This window comes from Microcebus murinus, chromosome 2 (assembly GCF_040939455.1).
Source record: "Microcebus murinus isolate Inina chromosome 2, M.murinus_Inina_mat1.0, whole genome shotgun sequence".
Classification (NCBI taxonomy): Eukaryota; Metazoa; Chordata; class Mammalia; order Primates; family Cheirogaleidae; genus Microcebus; species Microcebus murinus.
The window spans coordinates 35,216,683-35,243,673 of NC_134105.1; the positions used below are offsets into that span (position 1 = coordinate 35,216,683).

A 26,991-nucleotide genomic window follows, 5' to 3' on the forward strand; every position below is an offset into this window, starting at 1 on the left:
CTCTGCAGCAAAACTCTCAAACAAGTATTCCCACCAACTGCAAAGTGCCTGGTACATCCTGGAGGAAGCTCCACAAATGTTTATTATATTAATGAATACCAGAAAAAAACAATTTCCTTTTCTAATGCAAGACTGCCAAGGTTGCTCCTATACTAAAGGCTACAGAGGCCTGCCTTTTCCCCACTTGGCCTAGGGAACAATGGCAAGAATGTGGCCTCATCAAAGCTGTCCCTACAATTTTTTTTTAAGTTTTAAGTAGATGACCATATTGGACAAGTAGTAAATTATGGAGACTGAGCACATACTGATAGAACAACAAATTTTGTTTTCACTCATGGCTTAGGAATCTTTTACTCCTTTGTGGAAACAACCCATAAGCTCATAGGACCCGGCACATCATCAGATCAAACTTATCATACAATTGCTTTTAAAAGTCAGATCCTATATTTGACACTCACTGTTTGGGGAATCCCTTCACCCATTCCCTGCTGCAGGGGATGATGTTCCTTGTGTTCTAATTAGGTACTTTCTTCTCCCTTCCTATGCCTGCCTACTCTCCCCATCTAGCTCAAAGGATCCTCAAGGTAGTATTCTTCTAGTTGGTCCTTGCCTCCTACTCTAGACCTGAGTCCTAGGGATCAAGTAAGTAGAAATTTTAAACTATTGTTTGCCTCAGCCCTAGAGTCTATATACCTGGGAGTGAACTGCTTAGAGTATGTGCACCTTTACCTTTATAAAATAACATCCAATTGTTTTCCAAAGTGATTTTTGCCATTTATAGTCCAGGTAGGAGTGTTTTAAAGTTTCCTTTGCTATTCTTGCCAATACTTAAATGTTTCCTGAATTCTTAATTTTGCCATTCCCTATATCTGTGGTACCCAAGCCCTGGGCAGTGGACTGGTATCAGTTCATGGCCTGTTAGAAATCAGGCTACAGAGCTCTACCCTACCCCTGTGTGGAAGAACTGTCTTGCAGGAGACTGGTCCCTGGTGCCAAAAATGTTAGGGACTGCTGCCTTGGATCCTTTCTTTCCTGAAATTCTTTTTCAAGCATGGAAAATAGAGATTCAGAGCAACTCTCATGTATAATTGGTCTGCTTTCATGAACACATTGTGAATGACCAACTGAAAAGGCGAGTGTTAAAAAGCAAATCCATATATGCTAACTTAAATCCCAGCACAGCAATTCTGGGACTCCCAGAGCCAAATAAAAAGGTATGAATCTATATAAACCATAGCTAATGAAACTTGTTACAAATTAAAGGCCCAACTAACCAGACCAAAACATAGTTGTTCTGAACTCTTTAGAACACAATGATACATTCTGTTATTGCTTTCTTGGAGCAGCTGATTTCAAATTCCAGGCTTTCAAAGAAAACTTATAAGAAGCTAGAATTACCGCAATAGGTTAATCTCAGTACACATACATAGCACTTACCTTCTGAAGTCCCTCTACAGTGGCAGGCAGGCTAATTAAGTCTGCAGCTGACTTAACATTGGCTTTGAGGTGGTTTACTGCAGAAGACAACAGGGAAATCTGAAAGAAAAAGAATAACAAACAATAAAAACAGTATTTGTAGAGTATATGCTTCCTTCACATACTCTATGGTTTATGATGTCAAGGTACCCTTGGATTTTATGCATTTCTGTTATGCTGTCAGGTATAGGAGTAGAGGAACTATAGTATCTTGCCTAGACTAGAGATCTGGGAGGCAGCAATAATACCCCCTTTTTTCCTGTTCAATATAAACAGTAGTGCCAAAGAGGGAAAAGCAAGTATTATTCTTTACTCTAGTCCTGGTAGCTACAAGATCCCAAACTCCTAAATTACCCAAAAGATGTAGTAATTACCACACAATCCTTCAACAATTGGACAGGAAGAAAGCTAATGATCAAGGGCCACATCAATATTTCATTTTTGGTAAAATATAACACCTCCGTTATTTATTGAACTTTTGTTCCTGCCCAAGTGGGAACATATAAAGTAAAAGCCCATCATCACAAAATATAGTCTACAGGTACTATACCCTGACAACTTGAACAGCACTCTCAACTACTTGGGGATTTGGTTTTGGTTTAATAATGTGATTAATATTTCAAACTCAATAGCTCAACCAAAGCACTACTTTGTATCCTGAAGGGGCTCAGTATATACCCACTGACTCACTGACTAATGCACTGAATGTATTAAAATAGGAGCTGCATCAAAATAAAATGTGGCTTTTCTTCTGCTATTTAAGGGCAGAATTCTAAGAAGCTAGACTTCTCTTTTGAATGGGAACTGGGGGAACCTATATAATACCCAGTTTCAGGCTGCAGAGATAATATTCTAACAAGCCTTGTAGTATTGCTCAAAACATTCTTGAAAGATCCTTAGTTCCAAACTGCTTTCCTATTCCAAAGTCTTGGATGAGAACACAGATCTACGAATAGCAATTATATTTGGATCAGCCTCATAGGGTAACTAGTGGAGTTTCTGGGCACTTGCTACAGGCCAAGCACAGTAGGAGGCACTGGGGCATATAGGACAAAGCAGAATCTGATTCCCTTCTCATTCCTTCAACAAATGTTTAGCATCTTCTCTGTGCCAGACAAAAAACAAAAACAAAAACAAAAAACAAAAAACAAAGAAGAAAAAAATCAGACAGTAATAAGCAGTATGCAAAGAATTTAAACAGAGTTCCCCAAGTGAGCAGTAGCTTGGTCTGAACAAGGGAGTCCAGTGAGGAGCCTGGGAACTCAGGTTCTCTCCTCTGTCTTCCTTCTAGGAGGGATAAATTCAGAGGCTTAAGACGATTTTTCACTCCTTCATTAATACAACAAATATGTATTGAGCCCTACTATACACCAGTGGTGAACAACACAGATGCAGGAATCTTGTGGTATTTAAATTTTAGTGCAATTAGATAGTGGGAAGCATTAGAAAAAAATTAAAATAAAGTGACTTGGTAAGAGTGACTGGGTAGCTGTGTTAGACTGACTGCCCAGAGAAGGCCCTATAAGGAGATGAAATTTAAACTGAGATCTAGATAATAAGTAAGAATTAATCATATGAAAATTGGATGAAGTACATTTCAGGGCAGAGGGAATTGTTGGGCAAAGGCCTCAGTACAGGAAAGAGCATAGCATATTTATAGAATAGAAAGGTCAGGTGGCAGATCACAAAATATGTGTGTGTACATGAGAGAGACAGAGAGACAGAAGAGACAGAGAGAGAAGTAGGAGGTGCGGCCAGAGACACACGAAAAGGACAGAATAGGCAGGACTCTGTAAACCAGGACAAGGATATCGACTCTATTTGAAGTGTGATGAGACAGGGCATGTAAACAGGATAATTACATGAATGGAGACAGCTTGTAGGAAGATTCCTATGGTTAGTGGAAATAGGAAGGCCAGTAAGAAGGATGTCTGCATAGTCTAGGCAGGAGATAATGGTTTAGACTTGAGTGGTAGCAGAGGCAGTCACAGTAGAGATGACATGATTTGCTGGGACCAAATGTGAGGGGTGAGATGAGAGAAACTGAGGGAAACTCCTAGATCTCTCATCTCAAGGAGCTCTCAATATAGCTGAGAGACAGGTTTCACACTAAAGAAACAATTAGGCATTAAATGTGATACTGAATAAAGTTCTGAGAAAAGAGTATCAGTGCAAGCTGAAAAGGACAGGCTTCATTGAGGTAGGACTCAAATTAGACTAACAAAGAAGTTAGAGTTTGATATATAAACACAAAGCAAGCATTCTTTCCAGGCTATAAGGGTGAGGGTCACAATGGGGAACAGACGTGGTACAATGGTATGAATAGGCTCAGGAGGACTTTTTCCATAGAATTTCTCAAAGTGACAATGATTTATTTATTTATGTGACTATTAATTAAGGTTCTCTCCTCAAGACTATAAGCTCCATGTGATCAAGGACCATGTCTGTTTTACTTTCCACAATATGCCTGGCACAAAGACAGGCACTCAATAAGCATTTACTGATTGAATGAATGGCTGAGAATGAACATTCTTGTCCAGGATGGGCATTTGAGAAGGCTAGTCCAAGCACGGTGGAGGACAGAGGCCAAGAAGTAAGAGATAATGCCAGATAAGTAATGAACTTATTTTCCTCATCAGTAAAATGGGTATAACAACAACTGTTTAACAACCATCTTGTAGGGATGTGTGATGGTTTTAAAATATGTCTATAAATTCTTCAATAGTCCTCTCTTCAAGAGGTGAAATCTAATTCTCTTCCTCTTGAATGTGACCTGACTTAAATAACTTGCTTCTAGTGAACAGAATAAAGTGGTATTAACAATTGGCAACTTTAGAAATCAGGTCACAAAAGTCTTATGCCTTCCTTTTTGTTCTCTCTGGGGAAGCCAGCTGTCATGTTGCCCCAGGGTAGAGAAGCCTATGTTGGGAGGAACTGAGGCCTTCTGCCAATAGCCATGTGAGTGAGGATCATCCAGCCCCAGTCAAGCCTTCAGATTATGAAGCCCCAAGGCCAACATCTTAACTACAACCTTAGATATTCTAGACAGAAGCCCTCTGCTAAACTGTTCCAAATTCCTGACCCATAGAAACAACAAGATAATAAATGTTGGCTGTTTTAAGCCACTAAGTTTTGGGATGATATGTAACCCAGCAACACATGACTAATACAAGCTATGAGAATTGAGATATGTAAGTAAAAAACACCACACCTAGTACAAACAAAATGTCAAGTGACAGTTTTTAGCAGTGAAATTTAATAAGAACTTAAACATGCAATTCTCCACATGTGCTCCAAAATATTCAGACTAATCACCAATATTCTAACTCTATCCACTTAAAAAACAAATTAGGTAAGAAAATTTAGCCCACAAGGAGATACTCTCAGCAAACTATAAACCTCTTAAGAGCAGCAATTACATAAAGCAGGTTTTCACCCATGCCTTTAAAAAGATATGAATAATATCCAGCTTTGAAAAGGACATATGGAAACAGGTATTCTCATGCATTGTTTATGGGAGTATAAACTGGAGAAGGCTTATTAGAAGGTTATTCAGGAAAAATCCATCAAAATTTGAAACATTTATATCCTTTAATTCAGCAATTTCACTTCTAGAAATCTTAAAGATTATTAGCTCATGTGCACAAAGATTTATGCAATTCTTCCTTATTCGTAACAGCAAAATACCGGGTGTCCCAAAAGTCACCATATATAGGGAAAATGGGAAATTGTAGCTAAATGTCCCTTTATTTACAAAATATTCATTACAAAGTTTTTCATTTGTATGGAGACGTTTAGAACACCCTGTACCATAAACAATCTAAATGTCTATCAGTAAGGACATGGTATATTCAGTGAACAAAGGTAGTTCTAGAATAACGTATCAAATGACCCTATTTACACACATACACACATTAACCCATAAGCTAATTCATATCAAAAGCTACTTTGATTTTGCAAATACAAAGAGGACTGGAAGGACACAGCCTATATTATTGACAGTGGACATCCATGGGGACAGGGAGCATGTGTGGTGCAGCATAAACAAAGATGGGGGCCGAAGGAAAATTTTCATAGGAGTTCTATATGTATTTTATTGTTTAAATCTTAAATAAGAATATATTCACAAATTACTTATGGCATTTTTAAAAAGACAAAAGATGAAAAGAAATATGCACATAAGAAAAAGATACCATATACCTTTGGAAGGGGTTTGATGGGTTTTCTTGGCTGACCCTTTCCTCCATGCCCTCCACGAGGCCTTCCAAGACTACCTTAACATGCCCGATCATAAAGTGCCAGGAAGGTAGTCCTCCCCCAGGTATGTTTTCTTCAGTGCTCCAAAGTATGTATGTAGCTGGCTCAAGACTAGTTTGATGGGCAAGAATATAATTATTCCAAACACCCTATCAATTATGTGTTTACCTGTCAACCACCTGAGGGAACAAACTCTCCACTGACAACTGGCCAGATCCTAAAGGAACAGAAAGCTGTGCGCTGGGCAGAAACTATCCTTCCAGGTACTGCGAGTTCCTGAGGCTATAGCAGAGCTCATTGTTAATAAGAAGTATCTCAGGGAAGGTAATGGCCTCACAAAAAGCCAGGGTGGCTGGTTGGCAGCTGCCATTTCACCCAAAGCCAGAGAAGCAGCGGACAGCCAATGCCAGCAGGATTAGGTGAGGTACTGCCACACTTCTCTCCAGGCTGCAAAACTCTAGGACTAGGGTTATCGGCAGCCTCAATGAAAAAGCACACTCTGGGGAGCTGACCATGAACTCTCCAGGTACCAAACATCACTTAGGGCACCTTACTCACATATAAAGACCTGAATCACACACTAGTCCCCAGGACACAGCTATATTCCCATAAATTACAAAGCTGGATTCCATCTTCCAATATTTTTCTCCTTAGAATAATGCCACAATTTATGGAAAAGTACAGCAAAGCTACGTGTGTAACTGGAATGGAGAGACAAGGGGCATCCTCCTATTACTGTCTCTGGAACTGCTCTGGACTCTAACAGATGCATTTTAGAATGTCAGATTGGATTCAAGCATTACAGAACTTTTCCCTAAAAGTTATACTTTGCAATATGAAGAGTCTAAGAAGTTGAATTAAATAGAAACCATTAAGAGAAAAATCCATATTCCAGCCAAAAGATGAGCCATGACTTTTATGCATATTACATGACTTTTCATTAGAAAAATTAAAAATAGCTATTGTACACCATTGCTTAATAGATCATTTTATACTATAAAGTCTGAAATGCTGCTTTTTTGCTTTGGAGTTGAAATTAAGTATTCTTTGAATAGTAAGGAAAAGAGTTAGTAAGACAGGCAATCATCAATGATGAATTATTGTGAGCCCTACTAGGGACCCGACAACATATCCTTTATGTTCAACTTTATCTACCGAGCACCTACTGAATCCTACAGGAGATACAAAGATAGGAGGTAGAATGGGAAACTGGGGGGAAAAAGGTTCCCAGGACTTGAGTATTTTAATGTTAGCATTGATACACATTTGTGTGATTTTGGGCAAATTACTTCTTAACCTCTTTGAGCCTTAGTTTTCTTATCTGTAAAATGGAGATACCACCTCCACTTCATAGGGAACAAAGGGTTATAGAAACAAAGAAAGGAAGTCATATGGGTAGTGCATCTAATAATGGCCTGCACAAAGAAAGCAATTCATGAATGGCAATTATTTTCAATACCATCATCATCACCATTGTTATCTTCATCACCATGCTTAAGGCTTAGAATACAGTATACAGTCTTTTGGTGCAATTAGATACATATGCAAATAATCATCACATAAGGTATTTGGACCAAGTGTTAAAAAAAGATAGAGTACTACAGGAGAAGAGCACTCAAGGTCCTTCTATTTTTTTTTTTTTTTGTGACAGAGTCTCACTCTGTTGCCTGGGCTAGAGTGCCGTGACATCAGCCACAGCAACCTCAAACTCCTGGGCTCAAGCAATCCTGCTGCCTCAGCCTCCCGAGTAGCTGGGACTACAGGCATGCACCACCATGCCCAGCTAATTTTTTCTATATATATTTTTAGTTTGCCAATTAATTTCTTTCTATTTTTAGTAGAGACGGGGTCTCGCTCTTGCTCAGGCTGGTTTTGAACTCCTGACCTTGAACGATCCACCTGCTTTGGCCTCCCAGAGTGTTAGGGTTACAGGCGTGAGCCACCGTACTCGGCCTCCAGGTCCTTCTTGATATGGCTCTTGCTGGCTTACCTTTATCTCTGGCCTCTTTTCACCAAACTATACTGTAGCTATAACGAATGACTACAATTCCCTGAACACACCTTGTTTTCATTCATCTCTGCTGTTGCACACACAGTCAATTCTCATTATTAGTTGTAGCTATGTTCTAGAAATTTGTAACAAACACCAAATTAGTGATTACTGAACCATTGCACCTAGGGGAAACATAGGATTAGGTGTCTGTGAGCCCTCTGCTCACATTTCAATCAACTGATCAGTACAATACATAACCTTGTTTTATGTGTGTTTCTGTTTAAAGACATCTTATTTAATGCATATTATTGACTCAGCACTGAACTCACGGCCAGCAGAACCATAACTCATGCCTGAAAGAAGCCTATCTAATACACGTATTTTCTCCATATGGCACGTTATAGTCTCCTTGCACTTAGGAACTTCAGACAGCAGGTTAGCACTATACCTGGGGGACATTTTAAACAGCGAAATCAGCAGTAGAAAGCACAAAAATGTGACACTAAATATACTGTAAACACTTGTTTACAGTAGGAGAGCTGAAACAAGAAGGCAGCATGTCACCTTGTTTGACCTCAGCTGTAAATATGCATTTTGAGTGACACAAATTTTTTGCCACTGTGTACATGTTGGTGAATGACTGCAAAAGTGCCAGGATAGATTTGGGGGTTATAAATAAATTTAGCAAATGGGAAATTTGGAAATATGGGATTCATAAACTATGAAGATCAATTTTACCTGGAATATCCTTCTTTTTTTTTTTTTTTTTTTTTGAGACAGAGTCTCGCTTTGTTGTCCAGGCTAGAGTGAGTGCCGTGGCGTTAGCCTAGCTCACAGCAACCTCAAACTCCTGGGCTCCAGTGATCCTTCTGCCTCAGCCTCCCAAGTAGCTGGGACTACAGGCATGCGCCACTATGCCCGGCTAATTTTTTATATATATATCAGTTGGCCAATTAATTTCTTTCTATTTATAGTAGAGACGGGGTCTCGCTCTTGCTCAGGCTGGTTTTGAACTCCTGACCTTGAGCAATCCGCCCGCCTCGGCCTCCCAAGAGCTAGGATTACAGGCGTGAGCCACAGCGCCCGGCCTGAATATCCTTCTTTCTTTCTGTAGAATTCACCTGGCCAACTCCTAGTTGCCCTTCAGGAGTCAGCTCAAAATCGCTGGGAAATCTCACCTGATCCCAGTCTCAGTTACATACATACTTAAATATGCCCTCATAATGCTCATTTGGACCCATTTCTTATTGCTTATCAGGCTATTTTATAATTGTTTACTTTTCTATCTCCTCCATTTGACTGTAAGATCCTTGAGGGAAGGAATCACATCTTTTTTTGGTTTTAAATCTACTAGTGTTTGAATTTTGTGTGCCCCTAAAATTAATATGTTGAAAATTGAACCTCAATGTGATGGTATTAAGAGATGGAGTCTTTGGGAGGTGATTTAGGAGGACTCCACCCTCATGAATGGAATTACTGCCCTTAAAATAGAAGTCTGAGGGGGCTTGTTTGTCCCTTCCGCCATGTGAGGACACAGCAAGGTGACATGTATGAATTAGAGAGTGAGCTTTCACCAGACACTGAATCTGCTGGCACCGTGATCTTGGGCTTCCCAACCTCCAGAACTGTGAGCAATAATTTTCTGTTGTTTATAAGTTACCTAGTTTAAGGTATTTTATTATAGCATCCTAAATAGATTAAGACAGAACGTAAAGCCTAGCTCCACAGAACAGCTCAGTTAACATCTATTAAATTAATAGTCTTCAAAGAAGTGGGAGAAGACTCCCTATAATGGTATAGAGGGAATAGGTATAAAATCAGAGGTTTCATGAATAAAACAGAAAAGGAAATGGGATTTCAACTACTAGCTTAAAGCTTTTCAAGACAAAATGTGATTTTAACTTTTTCAGATTAATGGCTTTTTTTCAGACTGCATTAACTCCAGCTCATATTGTGCAAAGAACAGTTCTTATTAAGTGATATGATACATTTCCTTGTTGTTTAAGCTACTTTGAACTGCTTTTAAAAATTGCCACTAAAAGCATCTTAATTGACACTCACCATTAAATATAGAAACATGGTTAAATATTAATTTTATTTTTATACCTATTTTGGTTGAGAACAAATGCCTCTTAGATGAACAGGCCATCAGAGATATGTAACAGTAATTTTAGAAAACCACTCAGAGAGGCCGGGCGCAGTGGCTCACGCCTGTAATCCTAGCTCTCTGGGAGGCCGAGGCGGGCGGATTGCTCGAGGTCAGGAGTTCAAAACCAGCCTGAGCAAGAGCAAGACCCCGTCTCTACTATAAATAGAAAGAAATTAATTGGCCAACTGATATATATATATGTAAAAGATTAGCCGGGCATGGTGGCACATGCCTGTAGTCCCAGCTACTTGGGAGGCTGAGGCAGGAGGATCGCTTGAGCCCAGGAGTTTGAGGTTGCTGTGAGCTAGGCTAACGCCACGGCACTCACTCTAGCCTGGACAACAAAGTGAGACTCTGTCTCAAAAAAAAAAAAAAAAAAGAAAACCACTCAGAGAGACAGTGCCAAGTTCACTTTGGAAACAACATAAGGTTCTGCTTCACCACCACCCATCCTTCTGGGCTCATGCCAGAAGCGAATTCCTCTGCATCAGGTTGGCTTCCTATGTTAGTCTTAGCATCATTGAAGGTACATTGAAACTAAAATGGAAAGGGTTTCAGTTCAATCTCTCCCCATTTCCTATATGAAGCCCTAGGACTGAAGTAAACTTTCCTGTTTATAGCAGGTCCTTGAATAATGTCGTTTCATTCAACATCATTTTTTAAATAACATTATTAAGAAAAAAATTGATTTCAAGCTGGGGCTGTGTGGAGTTTGCATGTTTTCCCCACGTCTGCATGGGTTTTCTCCAGGTACTCGTTTCCTCCCACATCCCAAAGCTACACAGGTATGGTTAGTTGGCATGTCTAAATGGTCCCAGTCTAAGTGAGTGTGGGTGTGGGAGTGAGCCCTGCAATAGCATGGTTACCTGGTCCAGAGTCAGTTCCCACCTTGCACCCTGAGCTGCCAGGTTAGGCCCTGGTCACCTTCGACTCTGAACTGGAATAACTGGGTAAATAATTATCTCACTTGTTTTTTATTAATCTTTCTTAAATGCATGTATAGCTCACATTTATTTCAGTGCTTAATGTTAGAAGTGTTTTGGTCTTTATTTATAAGTTTGGTGATATTTTTGTGACCAGAAATATGCCTTAGGAACTTAACTTTTGTTTCTATCAATTAGCCTATGATAAAATTGGTTTCATTATATATCACATAACTTAAAGTCACAGTTTCAGACAACCTATCGGCAACATTAAGTGAAGACTTCCTGTATCTGCCTTCTCAGGTGCTTCTTGCACTAAAAATAACAGCTAGGCCAAGAATAAAATGGTTCTTTTGTATCTAGATTCCTGGTTAAAGAGAACTCAGAAATCAACATATGTACCAAAGATTTAAAATATTTATGTGTGTTCTCACACAATGTACCAATTTCTCCTTTGACTCTTCCTTTAATGTCAATTTACAAGAAGGAGATGAGAAAGATAGTTGATTTTGCCTCTTCATGCTGAACAATCTCACTCTTCTCTCAGAATGATAAACTCCATGACTGGGTAACTACATGGAATACACAGTTTGCCCCAGAAGAAATGTTAATTATTTCTCAGTGCTTCAATGTGGTCTACTTTCACCTGATATAATATCTGGTCAAACTGCTTATCTGCTGTGTGAATGTAAGCAAGGCCATAACTTATCCTATTTTTTTTTTTTTTTGTAAAAAAAGGGGTGACTACTTGCTTTTCCCTAATTACTGAGAATCCAAGAATAGATGACAGCTAGTAAATACTAACTGCTGCAACCTCATCAATTATTTCATGAACAATTCAAAAAATGAAATAGAACTGAATAGAAAATATCATAAAGCATCATACATATTAAGGGTAAGCTATTGTTTCAGAAATGTTTATTTAAATTACTTATATGTACGTATGTGTTTACTGGGTAACAATGTAAAACATTTTTTACTATGGGCTCCAGGCAAAAGTTTGGAAGCCATTGCCATAGGCCACTGTTCTTTGGTCTTAAATGCTAAACTGTCCCACTCCTGAACCACTGCTGAAAGACATAGCTTCAGAAACATTTGCAAGTGCTTTCTTCTAGCACTGTGCTCCCTGCCACTGGTTCATTCTGAAATTTGTGACTCTACTCCAAAGAATACCCTCTTAGACTCCACAGGGATGATATGCCTATGTTTAAACACTTTGCATGTGTAGTTGACTTTTCTTTTTCAATGCATGTATCATTCTTAACTAAATTGGAAATACTAAGGACTTGAGCTATAGTTACCCAATGGCAACTACAGTATAGCACTCTTATACATATGGGATGCTTGATCAACATCCATAGAATAAGCCCTTTTCTCTAGCAGAGTCCCTCTTTTAGAATCAATGCCTACCGAGCTCTGGTCAATTTAGGGACTAGAAGAGCTTATGCTCTGGGCTTGCTTGCCTGACCAAGATACTTAATCAACTCTACCACCTGCTTCTAAGCTATTCTAGAATGACGACTATTGATGATTTCCAGATTTGTTTTAGCATGGTATAAAGCACTACACCCTAAGGCTGCATCTGTTAAGTTCATAAACCCAATTAGCTAATAAAAATAGACTATCCATTTTTCTTGTGGGTTAGATGACACTCCTTTTCTATTTGATACCTACACTGTTCTGTAGGAAAAGCTGACTTAAGAATTTCTAACTATCTCTAAACTGCCATACTTAGTAGAATTCTGTTCCTTTGCAGAAAGGGTTACATTTTAAGTATTTGGTAAATGTATAACTATTATCTATTTTACCTGACTTTAATGTGTTGGGATCACAGTATGCAAAAACTCTATTTCAAAACATAAAACAATCTGAAGTGAATTCCTTATACTTACAGATTCATACTAAACAACTAACCAAACTAAATATTCATAGCTTACACAGAAATAAAATCACACTTTTGCTACCTGCTTATGCATTTCTGTGACGTTTATCCAGACTTTGTTCAAGCCCAACTCTCCAGATTCAATCTTCTCAAGTCGTTTTTGTTTGCTGAGTAGGTCTTCGTTAATTCTGGGGATTTCTTGGAATGAGCCTTTCTGATTAGATTCCACTAAAAATATAAAGTAAGAAAAATCAAAGTTCCTTCATGGCCTTAAGATGAAAAAATAATCATACAATAGGAAAGAAGATGGATTAACAGAAGTTAATTCTGTTTATCAACTACGCTGTTATTTATGTAAATGTATATATTTAACACCAATGCTCCATTTTAACTGGGGCCATTTCACTACTGGCAATGCAATTTTTTTTTCTTTGAGACGGAGTCTCACTCTGTCACCCTAGCTAGAGTGCAGTGGCATCATTGTAGCTCACAGCAGCCTCAAACTGCTGGGCTCAAGCAATCCTCCTGCCTCAGCCTCCCGAGTAGCTGGGACTACAACAGGCACACACTACCATGTCCAGCTAATTTTTCTATTTTTCTTTTGGTAGAGACGGGGTCTCACTCTTGCTCAGGCTGGTCTTGAATTCCTGGCCTCAAGTGATCCTTCTGCCTTGGCCTTCCACAGTGCTAGGATTACAGGTATGAGCCACTTTGCCCAGCCTGGCAGTACACTTTTTAAAAAGTCAGATAACTAAAAATCATAAAGAATATGAGTAGAAAAAGTTGGATTTGAATCTCAACTCTATAACTTAAGCAAATTACTCAAATTCTTAGAGCTCAGTTTCCTCTTCTGTAATATAGTGATAAAATATACTTCATAGGATTGTTAACATTAAGTGAGAGAATGGCTATACAGTACTTGACTCAGCGGGCCAGGCATGCAATAAGTGATAAATAAATCTTAGTACTGACCAGCTCAATTAAGGAGCCTTTTGATTAGTCAATGAAGATTTATAAACCTTACTCTGTTAATGCTCACGGTGACATTATAAGTTATACTTGTAGATGCTTAAATCTATTTTTTCTACCTTAAATTGCTCACCTGCAAGGTGGCATCTTACCGTCTTTCAAATGCTATTATGAGGACTAAGATTTTTAATCTTTTCATAAATAGCAAATAGTGTTTTCTTAAGTCTTAAATCAACCCAAAAGCTGAAAGAGAAATAGAAGATAAAGAAACATGCTAGGTGAAGTACAGGGTGAAATTTGGCATTTCTTTTGTGAAAAGTATCTCCTGAATGATTTAGAGATTTGCCAGCCTGAAAGTAGAGGGCAAAAAGAGTGCTTTCTCTTCTTTCTTTAAAGAGCATTTTTCCTTGTCATGAAAAATAAAATACTGATAAAATCTGGTCCTTCAGAATAAAGCCTACATCATATTTTAAAAGCCACAGACTATCTCATTAGTTACTGTATGCTTTCTTAAAACAAAATACTGGCACAAAGGACCTACATAAAACAGTTTACGTAAGCTCCAAGACTTTGTTCATTTCTACAGTTAGTACTTAGAATACTCTTGGCACAATTTACGCACTCAATAGATATTATTACCTGAAAAAATCTGGCCTTTGCTTGCCTTCCAACCACATTTCTCATCACTTTACCTTCCTCTTCCGTCTACTTTCCAGCCAAACTGATCTTGCTGATACACTAACCTCTTAAGTCTATGGGACCTTGAACACGCTATGCTTTCTGCCTAGATGTGCCTGGCTTGCCCCTTCTTCATTGCTGCCATCTTAGCCTAGTTAATTCCATTTAAGATTCAGCTTAAATAGCGTGGTGCCCACCTTGGTCCACTGCTACCTTTTTACCACTCCAAACTCTACCAAGCACTTAACACATTGTGCTGTAACTGTTCACTGGTCTGACTCCTTTACCAGACAGAGAGATATTTGAGGACAAAGACTAGATCTTACTTGGTTATGTATTACCAGTGGCCAGCACACTGCCAGGTACACAGAAGCACTCAAAAGCTTGTCCAGTGAAATTGTAAGGTATAAAATGGAGTTATTGCCGGGCGTGGTGGCTCACGCCTGTAATCCTAACACTTTGGGAGGCCGAGGCGGGCGGATTGCTCAAGGTCAGGAGTTCGAAACCAGCCTGAGCGAGACCCCGTCTCTACCAAAAATAGAAATAAATTAATTGACCAACTAAAAATATATATACAAAAAATTAGCCGGGCATGGTGGCGCATGCCTGTAGTCCCAGCTACTCGGGAGGCTGAGGCAGTAGGATCACTGAGCCCCGGAGATTGAGGTTGCTGTGAGCCAGGCTGACGCCACGGCACTCACTCTAGCCTGGGCAACAAAGTGAGACTCTGTCTCAAAAAAAAAAAAAAAAAAAGGAGTTATTGTTATACTATCAAGTTAAATAAAGAAAACTCAACAAATAAAAAACCCAAACAAGCAAACACACTTAAAAAACCAACAAAAACATCATAAAATCGGGGTGGGGGTAGGGGTGGTGGTATCCTTATTTCAGGCAAGCCCACCATCTGAAAATTCAGAATAACTAAAAGAAATTAGATATTTTTATTCATTTTTAAAAAATGTTTGACAAAGGATTACATTATAAATATTAGACTTCCTGGGTGCTTTTTCATGTAGTACTTGATTTCCAGGAATATATACATGGTTTGCAGGAATATATCCATCTCACAGTAAGAACATTTTACCACTTAGTGTGAATTAATGCAGCTCTTAGCATTACAGTGAATTTCCTATGCATTTTCAGTTGTAAAGAAAAACACATCCTACAAAATGTCTGCCATCTCAGGTGGTCAAACATCCCAAGGGTCAGGGGGGTTAGAGGGAGTCTGTCCCTTTCCTGGAGTTTATATGCATTAACTAGGAGGGAGAAGTGGAAGAGGAAATAAGACAAATACATAAATAACCTGGGCTTTAATGAGTAACTAATAAATATATATAGCTGACAATCCCCGAAAACACTTTGAATCCTGAGGTTTGTATGTGCCAAGAGGGGATCATAATCATTATTTGATTTGGGGCATTTTAGAAGAGACAAGCCGAGTAGAGGCACTTTGATTAAAAAAACAGGAGGAAGTATAGCAAACAAGCAACTTATGATTATTAATTCATGTTTCTTCAACAAGGAAAGTAGTTAATTTAAAATTTAGTAGTTTAATACCCAAAAGAATTTACTTAGTTCTCTTGATTTCCTAATCTTTAAAATCAGGAAATGGAAATCTCTGTATATACCCTTCAAATAAAACATAAAATGCTGGCCGGGCGCAGTGGCTGACGCCTGTAATCCTAGCACTCTGGGAGGCCAAGGTGGGCGGATCGTTTGAGCTCAGGAGTTTGAGACCAGCCTGAGCAAGAGCAAGACCCTGTCTCTACTGAAAATAGAAAGAAATTAGCCGGACAACTAAAAATATCTAGAAAAAATTAGCTGGGCATGGTGGCGCATGCCTGTATTCCCAGCTACTTGGGAGGGTGAGGCAAAAGGATCACTTGAATCCTGGAGTTTGAGGTTGCTGTGAGCTAGGCTGATGCCACGGCACTCTAGCCCAGGCAACAGAGTGAGACTCTGACTCAAAAAAAAAAAAGAACATAAAATGCTAATAGCAATATTTTATATTTATATAATGTCTTTACAGTTTGCAATAAACTTTTATATAATTAATTATTTAACAATTTGCTATTGAGTCCCTACCACATGCCCAGCCCTGCACTCAGCACCAGTGTGTACAAAGACCCTGCAGCTCTCAGTCTAGTGGGGAGTGAGGCATGGTCACAGAATTACTATACAGTGTGACAGATGTTACAACAGGAATGCCCAAAGTGCTTTGGTAGCACAAATACATCTTTATGTTTTATGGGTAAGAAAATGAAGCCTCAGAAAGAGTAAGTGACTTGTCTGAGTTTTACAGCTAGTAATGAGAAGCCAAAATTCAGTCAAACCTTCTGCTCCTAGGACCGGTACTCTTTCTACTATACTCCAGAGGTCACAGATACTTACATCTCCTAATGGCCTTATCAGCACAAGACCATTCTGAAGTTCTGTACTAAATGACCAAACCACTACTTTGTATGGCCAGAAAAGGAAATGCCTGATTTATTAATACTTTATTTCTCTTCCAAATTCTTTTCATTTACTCTAGTGTTTCATAGTTGAGTGACAGAAGAGGGATGGCTGGGAACAGAATTCTTCCTTAGAATAACTGTGGAGGTCTTCTGAAGTACCTGGTTCTGGAAAAAGAATACTGAGCTGAGAGTTTCAAGGCCAGCCAATGCTTTTAGCTTATGATCAAGTTACTCCTTGACCATAAAGAAAAACTCTGCTTTGCTTTCTGTTTCAGACATTTTAGTAATCCCTCTTCCTTTCCTCACAAGCATCTTGGAAAATTTATTGAAACAAGGGGCTCTAAATTTCTCAAAAAAGTACTAAAGCCAGACAAGTAGGTAGTCTTATTTGAGCCAGTGAATCCCTCTGTCCTCTTGAAAAACAAGAAATAAAAATTGACTTTTAAAAACATATTTAAAGTACGCCAGGCAAGGTGACTCATGCCTATACACACTTTAGGAGGCCAAGGCAGGAGGCTTGCTTGAGGCCAGGAGTTCAAGACCAGCCTGAGCAAAATATTGAGATCCCTTTCTCCACAAAAAATAGAAAAATTAGTGGGCCAAGGTGGTGTGCACCTATAGTCCCAGTTACTCAGAAGGCTGAGGCAGGAAGACTGCTTGAGCCCATGAGTTTGAGGTTGCAGTGAGCTGTGATACTGCTGCTGCACTCTAGCCTAGGCAAGAGAGTAAAACCCTTTCTCAAAGAAAGAAAAAAATACATATATATATATATATATATATATGTATATGTAGAAGCATAATTCAAAGAAAGATTACTTAAACTGAACAAGATTGACCCCATTTAGTAAAGATATTGGTTTTCACAAAAAACTCCTGGCAAATAGTCTACAATGGTTCAGCCTATGGACTGACTGCCCTAGGACCCACCCTCTACCCTCCCTCAGGCAGTCCTGCTTTTAGACATTGCAGGTGCTGGCATTTCTATTGTAGCAAATCACAATCAACAAAACAGCTGGATTGACAATTCCAAATCTGCTTCATTCAGCTGACTAACAAATGTAGTCTGGGTCCTAGGGAATGCTGCTCAATGGTAGAAAACAGGCTTCATGATCCAGGTTATAATTCCTGGCATCTCCTGAAGGCAGTACAGTATTTCCAGGGACTGGTATTTACAAGTGCTCAATACATATCTGTTGACTGATTGCCAGGTCTATTCCATGTATAGGCACTACATTTTAAATATGTATTTCCAAACAAAGAAATTCCCTGAAAAGCTCAGCTAAGGTATAAATTACATGAGTACCCTATAAACATAGGCACAAAGTAGTCAGAGAAAGGAATCCCTAGAGGGTGGAACTGAGCAATGTTTTGAAATATATTAATAAATAATTGCCATATGTGATCAAAACAAGCTATGGCTCAGCCTAGGAGAACCAACTAATTATGGAGAGATGATGGCACTGACAGGTGTCTTCAGTGGTTATTTATAATCATTGTTTCTTAGAACCTCATTTCCAAGTCATGATTATTACTTACATACAAAGAAAACACATGTCTTAAAAATGCCTTGCAATACTGCAAAAACTATACTTAAGGAGGAAAAATAACTACAGAGTATAAATCTCAATCTTTCTTATACTGTACTCTGAATTCAACCAGTTGATAGAACATATAGGTTGGGATGATTCTGGCAGAGAATTGTGGCTTACCTAATCCTATTCCTTGGATCAGAAACTCAGGAGAAAGCCAAAAGTAGTACTTCAACTTTTTTGTTTAAGCAACATCTTTAGAAACATCATTAACATGCTAAGGATTACCTATTCCTAGGTCAAGTTCAAAACTTGAATAATCACAGGCAGCAAAGGGAAGCTGGGGTGAAGGAAAGAGAGGATGTTGTGATCTAGGCTTAAGATAGGAAGTAAGAACTCTTATTCCAGCTCTGGAGCCAGATTTCTTTATGACCTTGAGAAAGTCTTGTGGTCAGTTTCCTGGTGTGCTAATGTTATTAAGGATAGGATATTTGTGATTAAGTTGAAACTGGTTCCTTTGCTTAGAAGATTAACCCTTAAAACACAGAACCAAAAATTTCAGTGTTGTTAATAAGAGATATTTAAGTTAAATTTGGTTGAAGCTACTATGCAAACACCTTTTAGAAAAAGTAGTTTGATATATAAAATACAACTTTACAATTTAGAATATGCACAATTCTGTGACTTGAAAAGTCCCTTAAACTTTAAAATTCACTCATGAGACAAATATTTCTGCTAGTTGTAGTGTTCAAGGTAGGCAACATTATGATTATTGTAAGTCCTTTATGAATATGTAATTTAGTTCAAAGAATCACAAAGGTTTCCTATAACTTTAAAATAATTACACTCATTAATAGCATTTAAAGTTTTTTTCCTTTAAGTAGATAATATCACAAACACAAGCACATCTAAGCATAGGAAAGAAATCTATTAGTTCTTGCTATAAGCTTGAAAACTAAGAATGCAGAAAACCAGCTCTTCCAGTACTTCTACCAAACTTCTTTTGGATTACCGATCAATTCATTATCAAAGGGATCTATGAGCACTCAGAGAAATGTGCGTAGGCTTACAAAGAGACTAAGAACAGTGATGCAGTATAGCAGTGGTGATGAACATGAACTTGGGCAGCAAGGGAACAAGAGAACCAGGGACAAGTCTCAGCTCTGCTATACTTAATCAATGGACAAGTTAATACTTAATCCTTCTGAGCCTTTTCAAGAGCATGCAAGTAATAAAAATAATGCCCATCTCATGGGACTATTTTAGGACTAAAACGATTTATTTGTCACTTGGCATACAGTAGGCATTCCATAAATGTTGCCTATTATTATCACTCATTCCTATGTTCTTATACGGTTTTTCTTAAGAGGAAATCATTTGATAGGTGCTCCTACATTCTTTTCCCAAGTGGCCCTGTGAGATAGAAGGAAATAGCCCATTGTTGCCATTGCCACTTTAAACTTGGGGATGTGCAGGCCACAGGTGGAGATTAAACAAGGATCTGGACTCCTGGACCTTAGCTGTTCCCTTCTGCACTCTTAAGTATTGACTTGTAATGCCACCACTTGTTCTGATGGTATGTAAACACTGTCTTTTGTTTGTGAGTTTAAAAACAAATCAGTGTTACAACATTCAAGCTGACAGCTGAGAAAGAGTATAAAAATGCTGAAAGGAATGTATAATTGCTTCACCAGAGTGGGCAAAACTCTTAATTCAGCATGGTCCACTTTGTTCTAGAACCTGGGAAGGAGTCCAAGATTACACTCTGAAAAGGATGACCACTTACTTGTTCTAAATTTTTCCTTGAGGGCATCCAGATCCTCCTTGAGAGCAACCTGCATCCACACCAAGCCAACACAGGCTACAACACAGGCAGCAAGGATGACAAAACCACAGAGGGGATAACAGATCTTGCAGCATCGTAAATAGTCTCCCCTATTCAAAAGAACAAATTCAACCAAGAGTACAAAAGTCATGAGTATAGCTAGAAATAGTACACATGTGTTGCCATGCAATTATCTTCTCTAATGAATAACCAGTAGATTTATCAGGGCAGGTAGACTAATGCATTTAAATCTTAACAGCAGTTTGAAAAATGACTAAATAATATGACCTGTGAAGAGTTCACCTATTGGGTACAAAAGTTTCAAATGAAACAGAGGGAGGTTCTGTGGATGACAGGGAGAACCTAATAGTAACGTAACTCATTGCCATTATTATCATCAATTCAGGAGGCAGGTCTTTGAGACAAGCTTAGGTTATAAAAATACAAAGATGAATGCTTCTCTGCAATTCCATCACTGCACTGTAATTTATCTATCTATCTATTTCTCTCACTAATACACACTCACTTACTCCAGAGGATCTTGTTTCAGTTCACTGAAACTTTATAAACTTTTGAGCAAGTTTTACTGCAAATGGAATGAAAGAAATAGGATCTGTAGGTTGAAGTAACACTTGGCGCATTCTAACTTATTGGCTCGGAAGGAAGGAAACACAGAAAGGGGTTCATTTTCACACCAAACTTCAACTGGCCCTCAAGGTCCAAACTAACTCAGCAGCATAACTATTTCAGGATTAACACTTAACACACACCCCAAACCCAGGATTACCGTTAATTACCAAATATGGCAAAGGGCATTAGAAACAATACTTTTCCTTTAACAAAATTAAAGAACACAGACATTTTAAACCAACCAGGCAATCTCTTTTAGCACCCCAACCTGCTGCCTGGCCCTTGCTTCCACATCGTCAGCAGAATACTCTTTTCTTTTAGTGTGCACCCTGAGAGGGTCCAAGGGCATCTTCAAGGTTCCCTTCAGCCCTTTCCCACCCTGAGCCCCACTACCAATGTCCTCAAACCCCACTACTTGTCTAGTAGTCTCTCCACCTACAAATGATTTGGGGAAAAGATTCCTCTTCTTTTTGCTCCCAACCCTCCAGCTGCTCTCAAGTCTCATACTTCCTACAGTATGTCCCTCACCATATTCTCCCATCACCAAGATTCAGACTCATGAAGAGTACAAAAAATAAGTAAATTGAAGTCTTAAGGTCCCTATCTCTCCTGCATTGTTTTATAAAGGTCTAGTCCTGAAAACTTCTCTGCTCCTCTCTCTGTTCTTAGCTTCTTTACCACTCACTGGGCTCTTGGCACATTCCCCAAATCCACACTTCCACTTTAGATTTGGAACTTTTCCTTCTATCCTTAAAGACAGATCTCTAACTTACCCTTCAGTCAGATCTGAACTTGCCTTCTCCCTAAAACCTTTTCTCCCTCTTTGTGTTCCAAGCTTTACTTCCTTTTTTCTTCCTAAGGACTTCCTTTTTTCCTTCCTGTTAATTTGCTCCCTTGATAGTGCAGGGAGATGCCTTTTCCCTATCCCACCCCTCAGCACTCACTTGACAAAACGAGAGCGATTTCCAACCACACCGAATTCCTCTTCCTCCTCGGAGGTAGACTCAGAGTCTGAGTCAGGAGGCTCCGTGCGAAGCAGGCGGTGGCTGCTTGAGCCTTTCTTCGGCTTCTTTCTCCTGCTGTCGCCAGCCAAGCCGATCAATGCATTGAGCTCTTTGCGCTTTTTCATCTTCTTGTGTGGGGTGAGTGGAGCGCCCACTCCTGAGCAGCCAGGTTCGTACCCGACGCCCAATTCTCTTGCTGCCTTGGAGCTGCCTTCCAGGGTGGGGAATCCCGGGCCAGAGCCCCCCGGTCACTCCCACCTAGGGGTGGGACTGACCAGATCCTCTGGCGACTGGAGATGGAGCCCAGAGGAAACTGGAACTCAGATGGGTAGGGGGAGTCACATAAAAATGGCCAGAGAGCTGGTGATCCAAATGGATAAGGTCTTAGGCATAGAGTGTCAGTTAAGAGAGTGAAAAGCGAGGACAACCTCTGAATCCCAAAAGGGGGAAAAACCAAGTCAAGAACCAGAGATTCTCAGCCCTGATAAGTATGCAATATTTCCAAAGGTGTTCCAGGAGCTAGGGAAGGGCACATAGAATGGGTGTTTTGTACCTTTGGGACAGGATTTCCAAAAGAGAGGGAAAAGAAACTTATTCTTGAATGGGAGGGGAGGGGCGGGTGCAGAGCAAGAACGTGGGAACCTGTTAGTCCCTTCTTGGCTGGAGAGGTGGCAGAAGGGGGCTCCTACCCGCATCAACCCTGCACTGCGTGGCCGCTGAAAAATGCCGGGGCCAGGAAGTCTGGCAGGGGTCTGGGATGATCACCGTTTTCCGGCCTCCGTCCTGAGTTTGAAGGGAGCCAAAGACTGAGGAAGACCCAGAGCCCAACTCAGAGGGCTCCTCCTGAGAAGAGCCAGTCCTGCGCCAGGGTAGACCCCAGCCCGGCTTCCTGGGCCTGGGGGGCGCGGTGCTGAAGGCGACTGCGGCCCGGCCCACTTAAAGCACTCCTGCCTAGAGTTTGAGATGTTCCAGCTCGGGCAACTCACACGCGCCGCCCCCAATCCAGCCGCGACTCCGGCCTCCGCTCCGGCCGCGGCTGCTCCCGACGCGCTGGTGGAAGCGGCGGCGGCCGCGGGCTCCAGACCCGGGCCATCGCTCCTGCCCCAGATCACTTCCCCTTTGGCAGCGGCCGCCGGCACTGCCTGCCAGTAAGCCGTGCCCCGATTGGTCGCCCGCTGGACTGACGTCACGCCCCTGGGCGCGAGGGATGGCGGGGAGGCGGGGCGTTAAAGGGGCCCTGGCTCTGGGTAGGGCTGGGTCCCACCTGCCGGTTAGGGAGGCCCCGCCCCCAGGAGGGCCACCTGGTATCTACCGCTTACCTGACCCCGGCTGAGTTTTGTTTCCCATGGAGCTAGGGCGGGGGCAGGCAAAGCACCCAGCTCTTGATTTGCATGAAACGTTCATCAGCCACTCAGGCTCCTAATTGTGAACTGGACTAACCCAGCCTAGAGGCCTCGCCCCTCTGACTCGCAGGCTGTTTGTTAAAAGTTTAGGCGCGTTTCAGATTAATGATCCAGTTTAACACATGAATTTATTCAGTAAATATTCATTGAGAAATTACTATGTGTCAGGAACTGTTCTAGCTCTGGGGATACTGCAATGAACTAAATAACCGGGGTCCTTGCCTTCCTGTATAGGGTTGCCGGATTCAGCAAATAAAAATATAGGTCACCCAATAAAGTTTGAATTTCAGATAAACAGTGAATAATATTTTAATATAAATAAATCCCATGCAACATCTGGGACATCCTCATACTAAAAAATTATTCGTTGTTTTTCTGAATTCAAGTTTAACTGGGCATCTTGTATTTTATCTGTTGATCTATTCCTGCAGCTTACACTCCAGTGGGAGGAAAACAGCAACAGGCAAACATATTAAATGTCAGGAGGTGATAAGTGTTATGAGGAAAATAGAAACATGATAAGGTGATGGAGAGTGCCTCTGTGATAAAGGGACATTTATTTGGTCAGAGGTGGGAGGGAGTGAGCAAATGACCTAAGCAGAGGCTGCAGGAAGGAGTGGCCAGGAAGACCTGGTGTGGGTGGACCTGAAGAGCAAGGAGTTGAGCAGTCAGAAATGCAGTCAGACAAGCATCAGGGGCCAGAGGTTATAGGGCCTTAAGGATCACTGCAAGGACTTTGGGAAACCTTGGGGGCTTTAAGCTGAGAGGAGCATTTTCTGGCTTTTCAGGTTTTAAAAAGATCACTTTGGTTACAGGTGGAAAAAAGAATTGGGAGAGTGAGGGACACAGGAGATCAGTTTGTTACAGTCCGGCTGTGATGAAGGTGCATTGATGGTGATGATTCTAGACTAGGGAGGCAGTGGTGGAGATGGAGAGCATTCTGGGTGCTTTTTGAAGATAGAGCTAGCAATTTTTTGCTGATAGATTAGATGAAAGATGTGAAAAAAAGAGAAGTCATGGATGACTCCAGGGTTTTCGGGTGGAACAACTGGAAGAAGGGAATTGTCATTTGCTGAGATGGGAAAAAGCAGGTCCGGGCAATCTTGAGAAGCCATTTCAATATTCAAATGGAGGTTATTTGGTATATGCATTGGGAGTTCTGGGCAGAGGTTAGGGCCTGGAATGTAAATTGGGGAATCGTCAGATATAAATGGTATTTAAAGCAAAGTATTTTGAACTACTTGGAAGAAAGTCACTTAAAGTAATTTTATACCCATATTCTTATTGTGGAATTACACCACATTTGTTTGGGATTTCCCACCCAAAGTCTCGGCCTGTGTCTAATTTGTTTTTAAGTGTCTGGTCCAGAGGTATGCACCTAATAACAATGACCCAATAAATAAGGGATGACTACGTAGGTGTGCAGTGTTGCATAGAGGTGTGAGTGGCGTTTTGGAATAGAGAGATCTGGGATTGAATCATGCCTCTAATACTTCCTAGCTCTGTCAACATGGCACAATTTAATTTCTCTTCAGTTTTTCCCTCTGAAGTATAGGGGATAAAGACCTATTTCCCAGGATAATGAGATGATCATAAACGTACTTTTGAAACCCCAAATCATGGCACTGTTGTTTTATTTTTGTTTTGAGAGCTGCACTGCCCAATACAGTAGCCACTAGCTATATAAGGCAATTTAAATCTGCATTTAATTTAATTAAAATAAAACAAAAATTTTAAATTAGTTCCTCGGTATCACTGGCAACTGGCATATGGTGCCCAGCAGCCATATGTGGCTAGTGGCTATTGGACAGCACACAATAGTACAATTCCATCATTATAGAAAGTTTTATTGGACAGTTCTGCACTAATACTTTCCTAAAGGACTGGAGACAGACAGGTGAGGCTCCAGACTTCAGGAACCATTTCACAAACACATCCTGTGGTCACCAGAAGCCCCAGGCAAGAAAGATGGCTGGCCCAGGTTGGGTGGCCCTCCTGTGTCATAGATGTCACATCCTTACCAAAGGAACCAGGGTCTGCAGAACCTAGGGGTATGGGGCAGGGCCAGGGATGCACCACCCCAGCTGCAATGACTTCTGTTCTACCAGATCCTGCCCTCTCTGCAGGTGGAGACCTTCCCCAGGACTGGCCAGTGGGCTGGTCACAGGTGGAGAGGCTGTAAAAGTGGAGTCTACAGATAAGGAGATGCTTCTGCTGGATCTATCTGTTGGTCCTTCTGTCTGCCTGTTTGCTATGATCTGTACATAACTCCCCTCCTGTATTGGGCAGACATCCCACAGGATGTTGCCACCCTTTAAAAGCTGCTGGCCAGGTCTTTCTCTTTTCTCAGGAGCTCTTGGACACCTCTCTGGCCTCCTCCCTTAGACCTGGAACCCTCAAGGCCAGGGATTAAGCCAATCCCCTTGGAGCAGGGGCTCCTGTACTGTGAGGCCCACGCTGCCCTACCACACCAGGACTCCCATCTTCTCCTTTGGGGATGTTCATATCATGACACTGTGGAGGCCTGTTAACCTATTCAAAGTTTGCCTAAAATGCATTGTGAGCTTGGGGAAGTCGCTTTACAGCTCTGGTGCTTCAAAGTTCCTGTCTGTAAAATGCGGATAATATTTCTCGCCCAGCCTTCTGCTGAATGTTGTTTGAGGGAGGAGTGGCATGAAAGTACTTTATATGCTATGAGGTGTCACACAGGGTGAGTGCTTGTCCACTCAATGCTCCTGGCAGCTCTGTGGAGAAGCTGGGCAAAGATGATTTCTCTGTGCTCAAAATCACAGCCTGTGTAAGTGGCAAAGCCAAGTCTTGAGGACCTGTGCTGCCCTGGAAGACTCAACACAGTGCTTTCACTTGGGAAAAATGGGGCATAAAGTGAGGCAAATTTGCCCAGGGTCATGGTCAGAAATTGGACCCAGATCTCCTAATTCCTGGGCTGAAGCTCTTTACTATCTCGCAGTCCTTTGTTGTTGGGGATCTAAGTGTGTGTCTGAATGCTGCCACTTGGCAGCTATGTGATCTTGGGCCAATTAATGAACCTTTCTGAGCCTAAGTGTCCAGTTTTGTGAAATGTTGGTAATAATAGTACCCAGGACTGGCTACATAATTTGTGGGGACCCTTAAAAACAGAAATTCAGGGCTCCTTTTTCCCTTTCTTCTCCGATTTCTCTTTCAACCTAATGTCAGGCTCTTTTGGGCCTGGTGATGCCCACAAAGAGAGTGCAGACATTCTCAGGGACCTGGGGGTCCTGGCTTATGACTGAACTCGCAACCCTCCCTTCCTCTCCCTGTGCCTGTGTCCAGACCCTGCCTAGGATGGAATTGTGGCTGGGAGTGGGGTGGGGGATGGGAGGGTAGTCAGGAAGGAAGCACAGTAGATGAGAACCCCTGTTGGGGAGGAGGAGATGGGGAGGTGAGAAAGGCAGGCCCATGTGTGCGCCAAGGCTCTGAATACCCAGTGCATGTTTCATTGTTCCATTGTTCCATTCACTTACAAACACAATTTCAAAGATAGAATTATTAAGAATTTCAAGATCGTGACCATAAAGCATCAAACCCCAAGTGTGGAGCACCAGTCTGAGTAGGGGACTCTATGCAGCTGCGCTGGTTACATGCCCATGAAGTTGGCTGTGATAGCACCTAGCTCACAGAGGGTCTGTGCAGAAGTGATGTGCCTGACTCATGGCAAGTGCTCAGTAAATGTCAGCTGTTCCATTAATGTGATTATAAATTATTAAATGTGATTTATTATAGATTTATTAAATGTGAGTTTGATGATGACTCCACTGTGGGAAAATATCTTCATTTA

At 40.9% G+C, this 26,991-nt stretch overlaps 1 protein-coding gene across 2 annotated transcripts in view; it reads right to left on the minus strand.

Moving 5' to 3' along the window:
• The window catches only part of EFCAB14 (EF-hand calcium binding domain 14), a 43,857-nt gene extending 20,955 nt beyond the window's left edge, over positions 1–22,902 (minus strand). For both annotated transcript variants that reach the window (XM_075998045.1, XM_012776092.2), the window contains exons 1-4: positions 21,712–22,902; positions 20,099–20,247; positions 12,763–12,908; positions 1,438–1,536 (exon numbers count right to left, since the gene is read on the minus strand). In XM_075998045.1, the coding sequence (XP_075854160.1) occupies positions 1,438–1,536; positions 12,763–12,908; positions 20,099–20,247; positions 21,712–21,896 (579 nt within the window). In that variant the 5' untranslated portion in view covers positions 21,897–22,902. The remainder of the gene's footprint in view (positions 1–1,437; positions 1,537–12,762; positions 12,909–20,098; positions 20,248–21,711) is intronic.
• Positions 22,903–26,991: the final 4,089 nt, after the last annotated feature.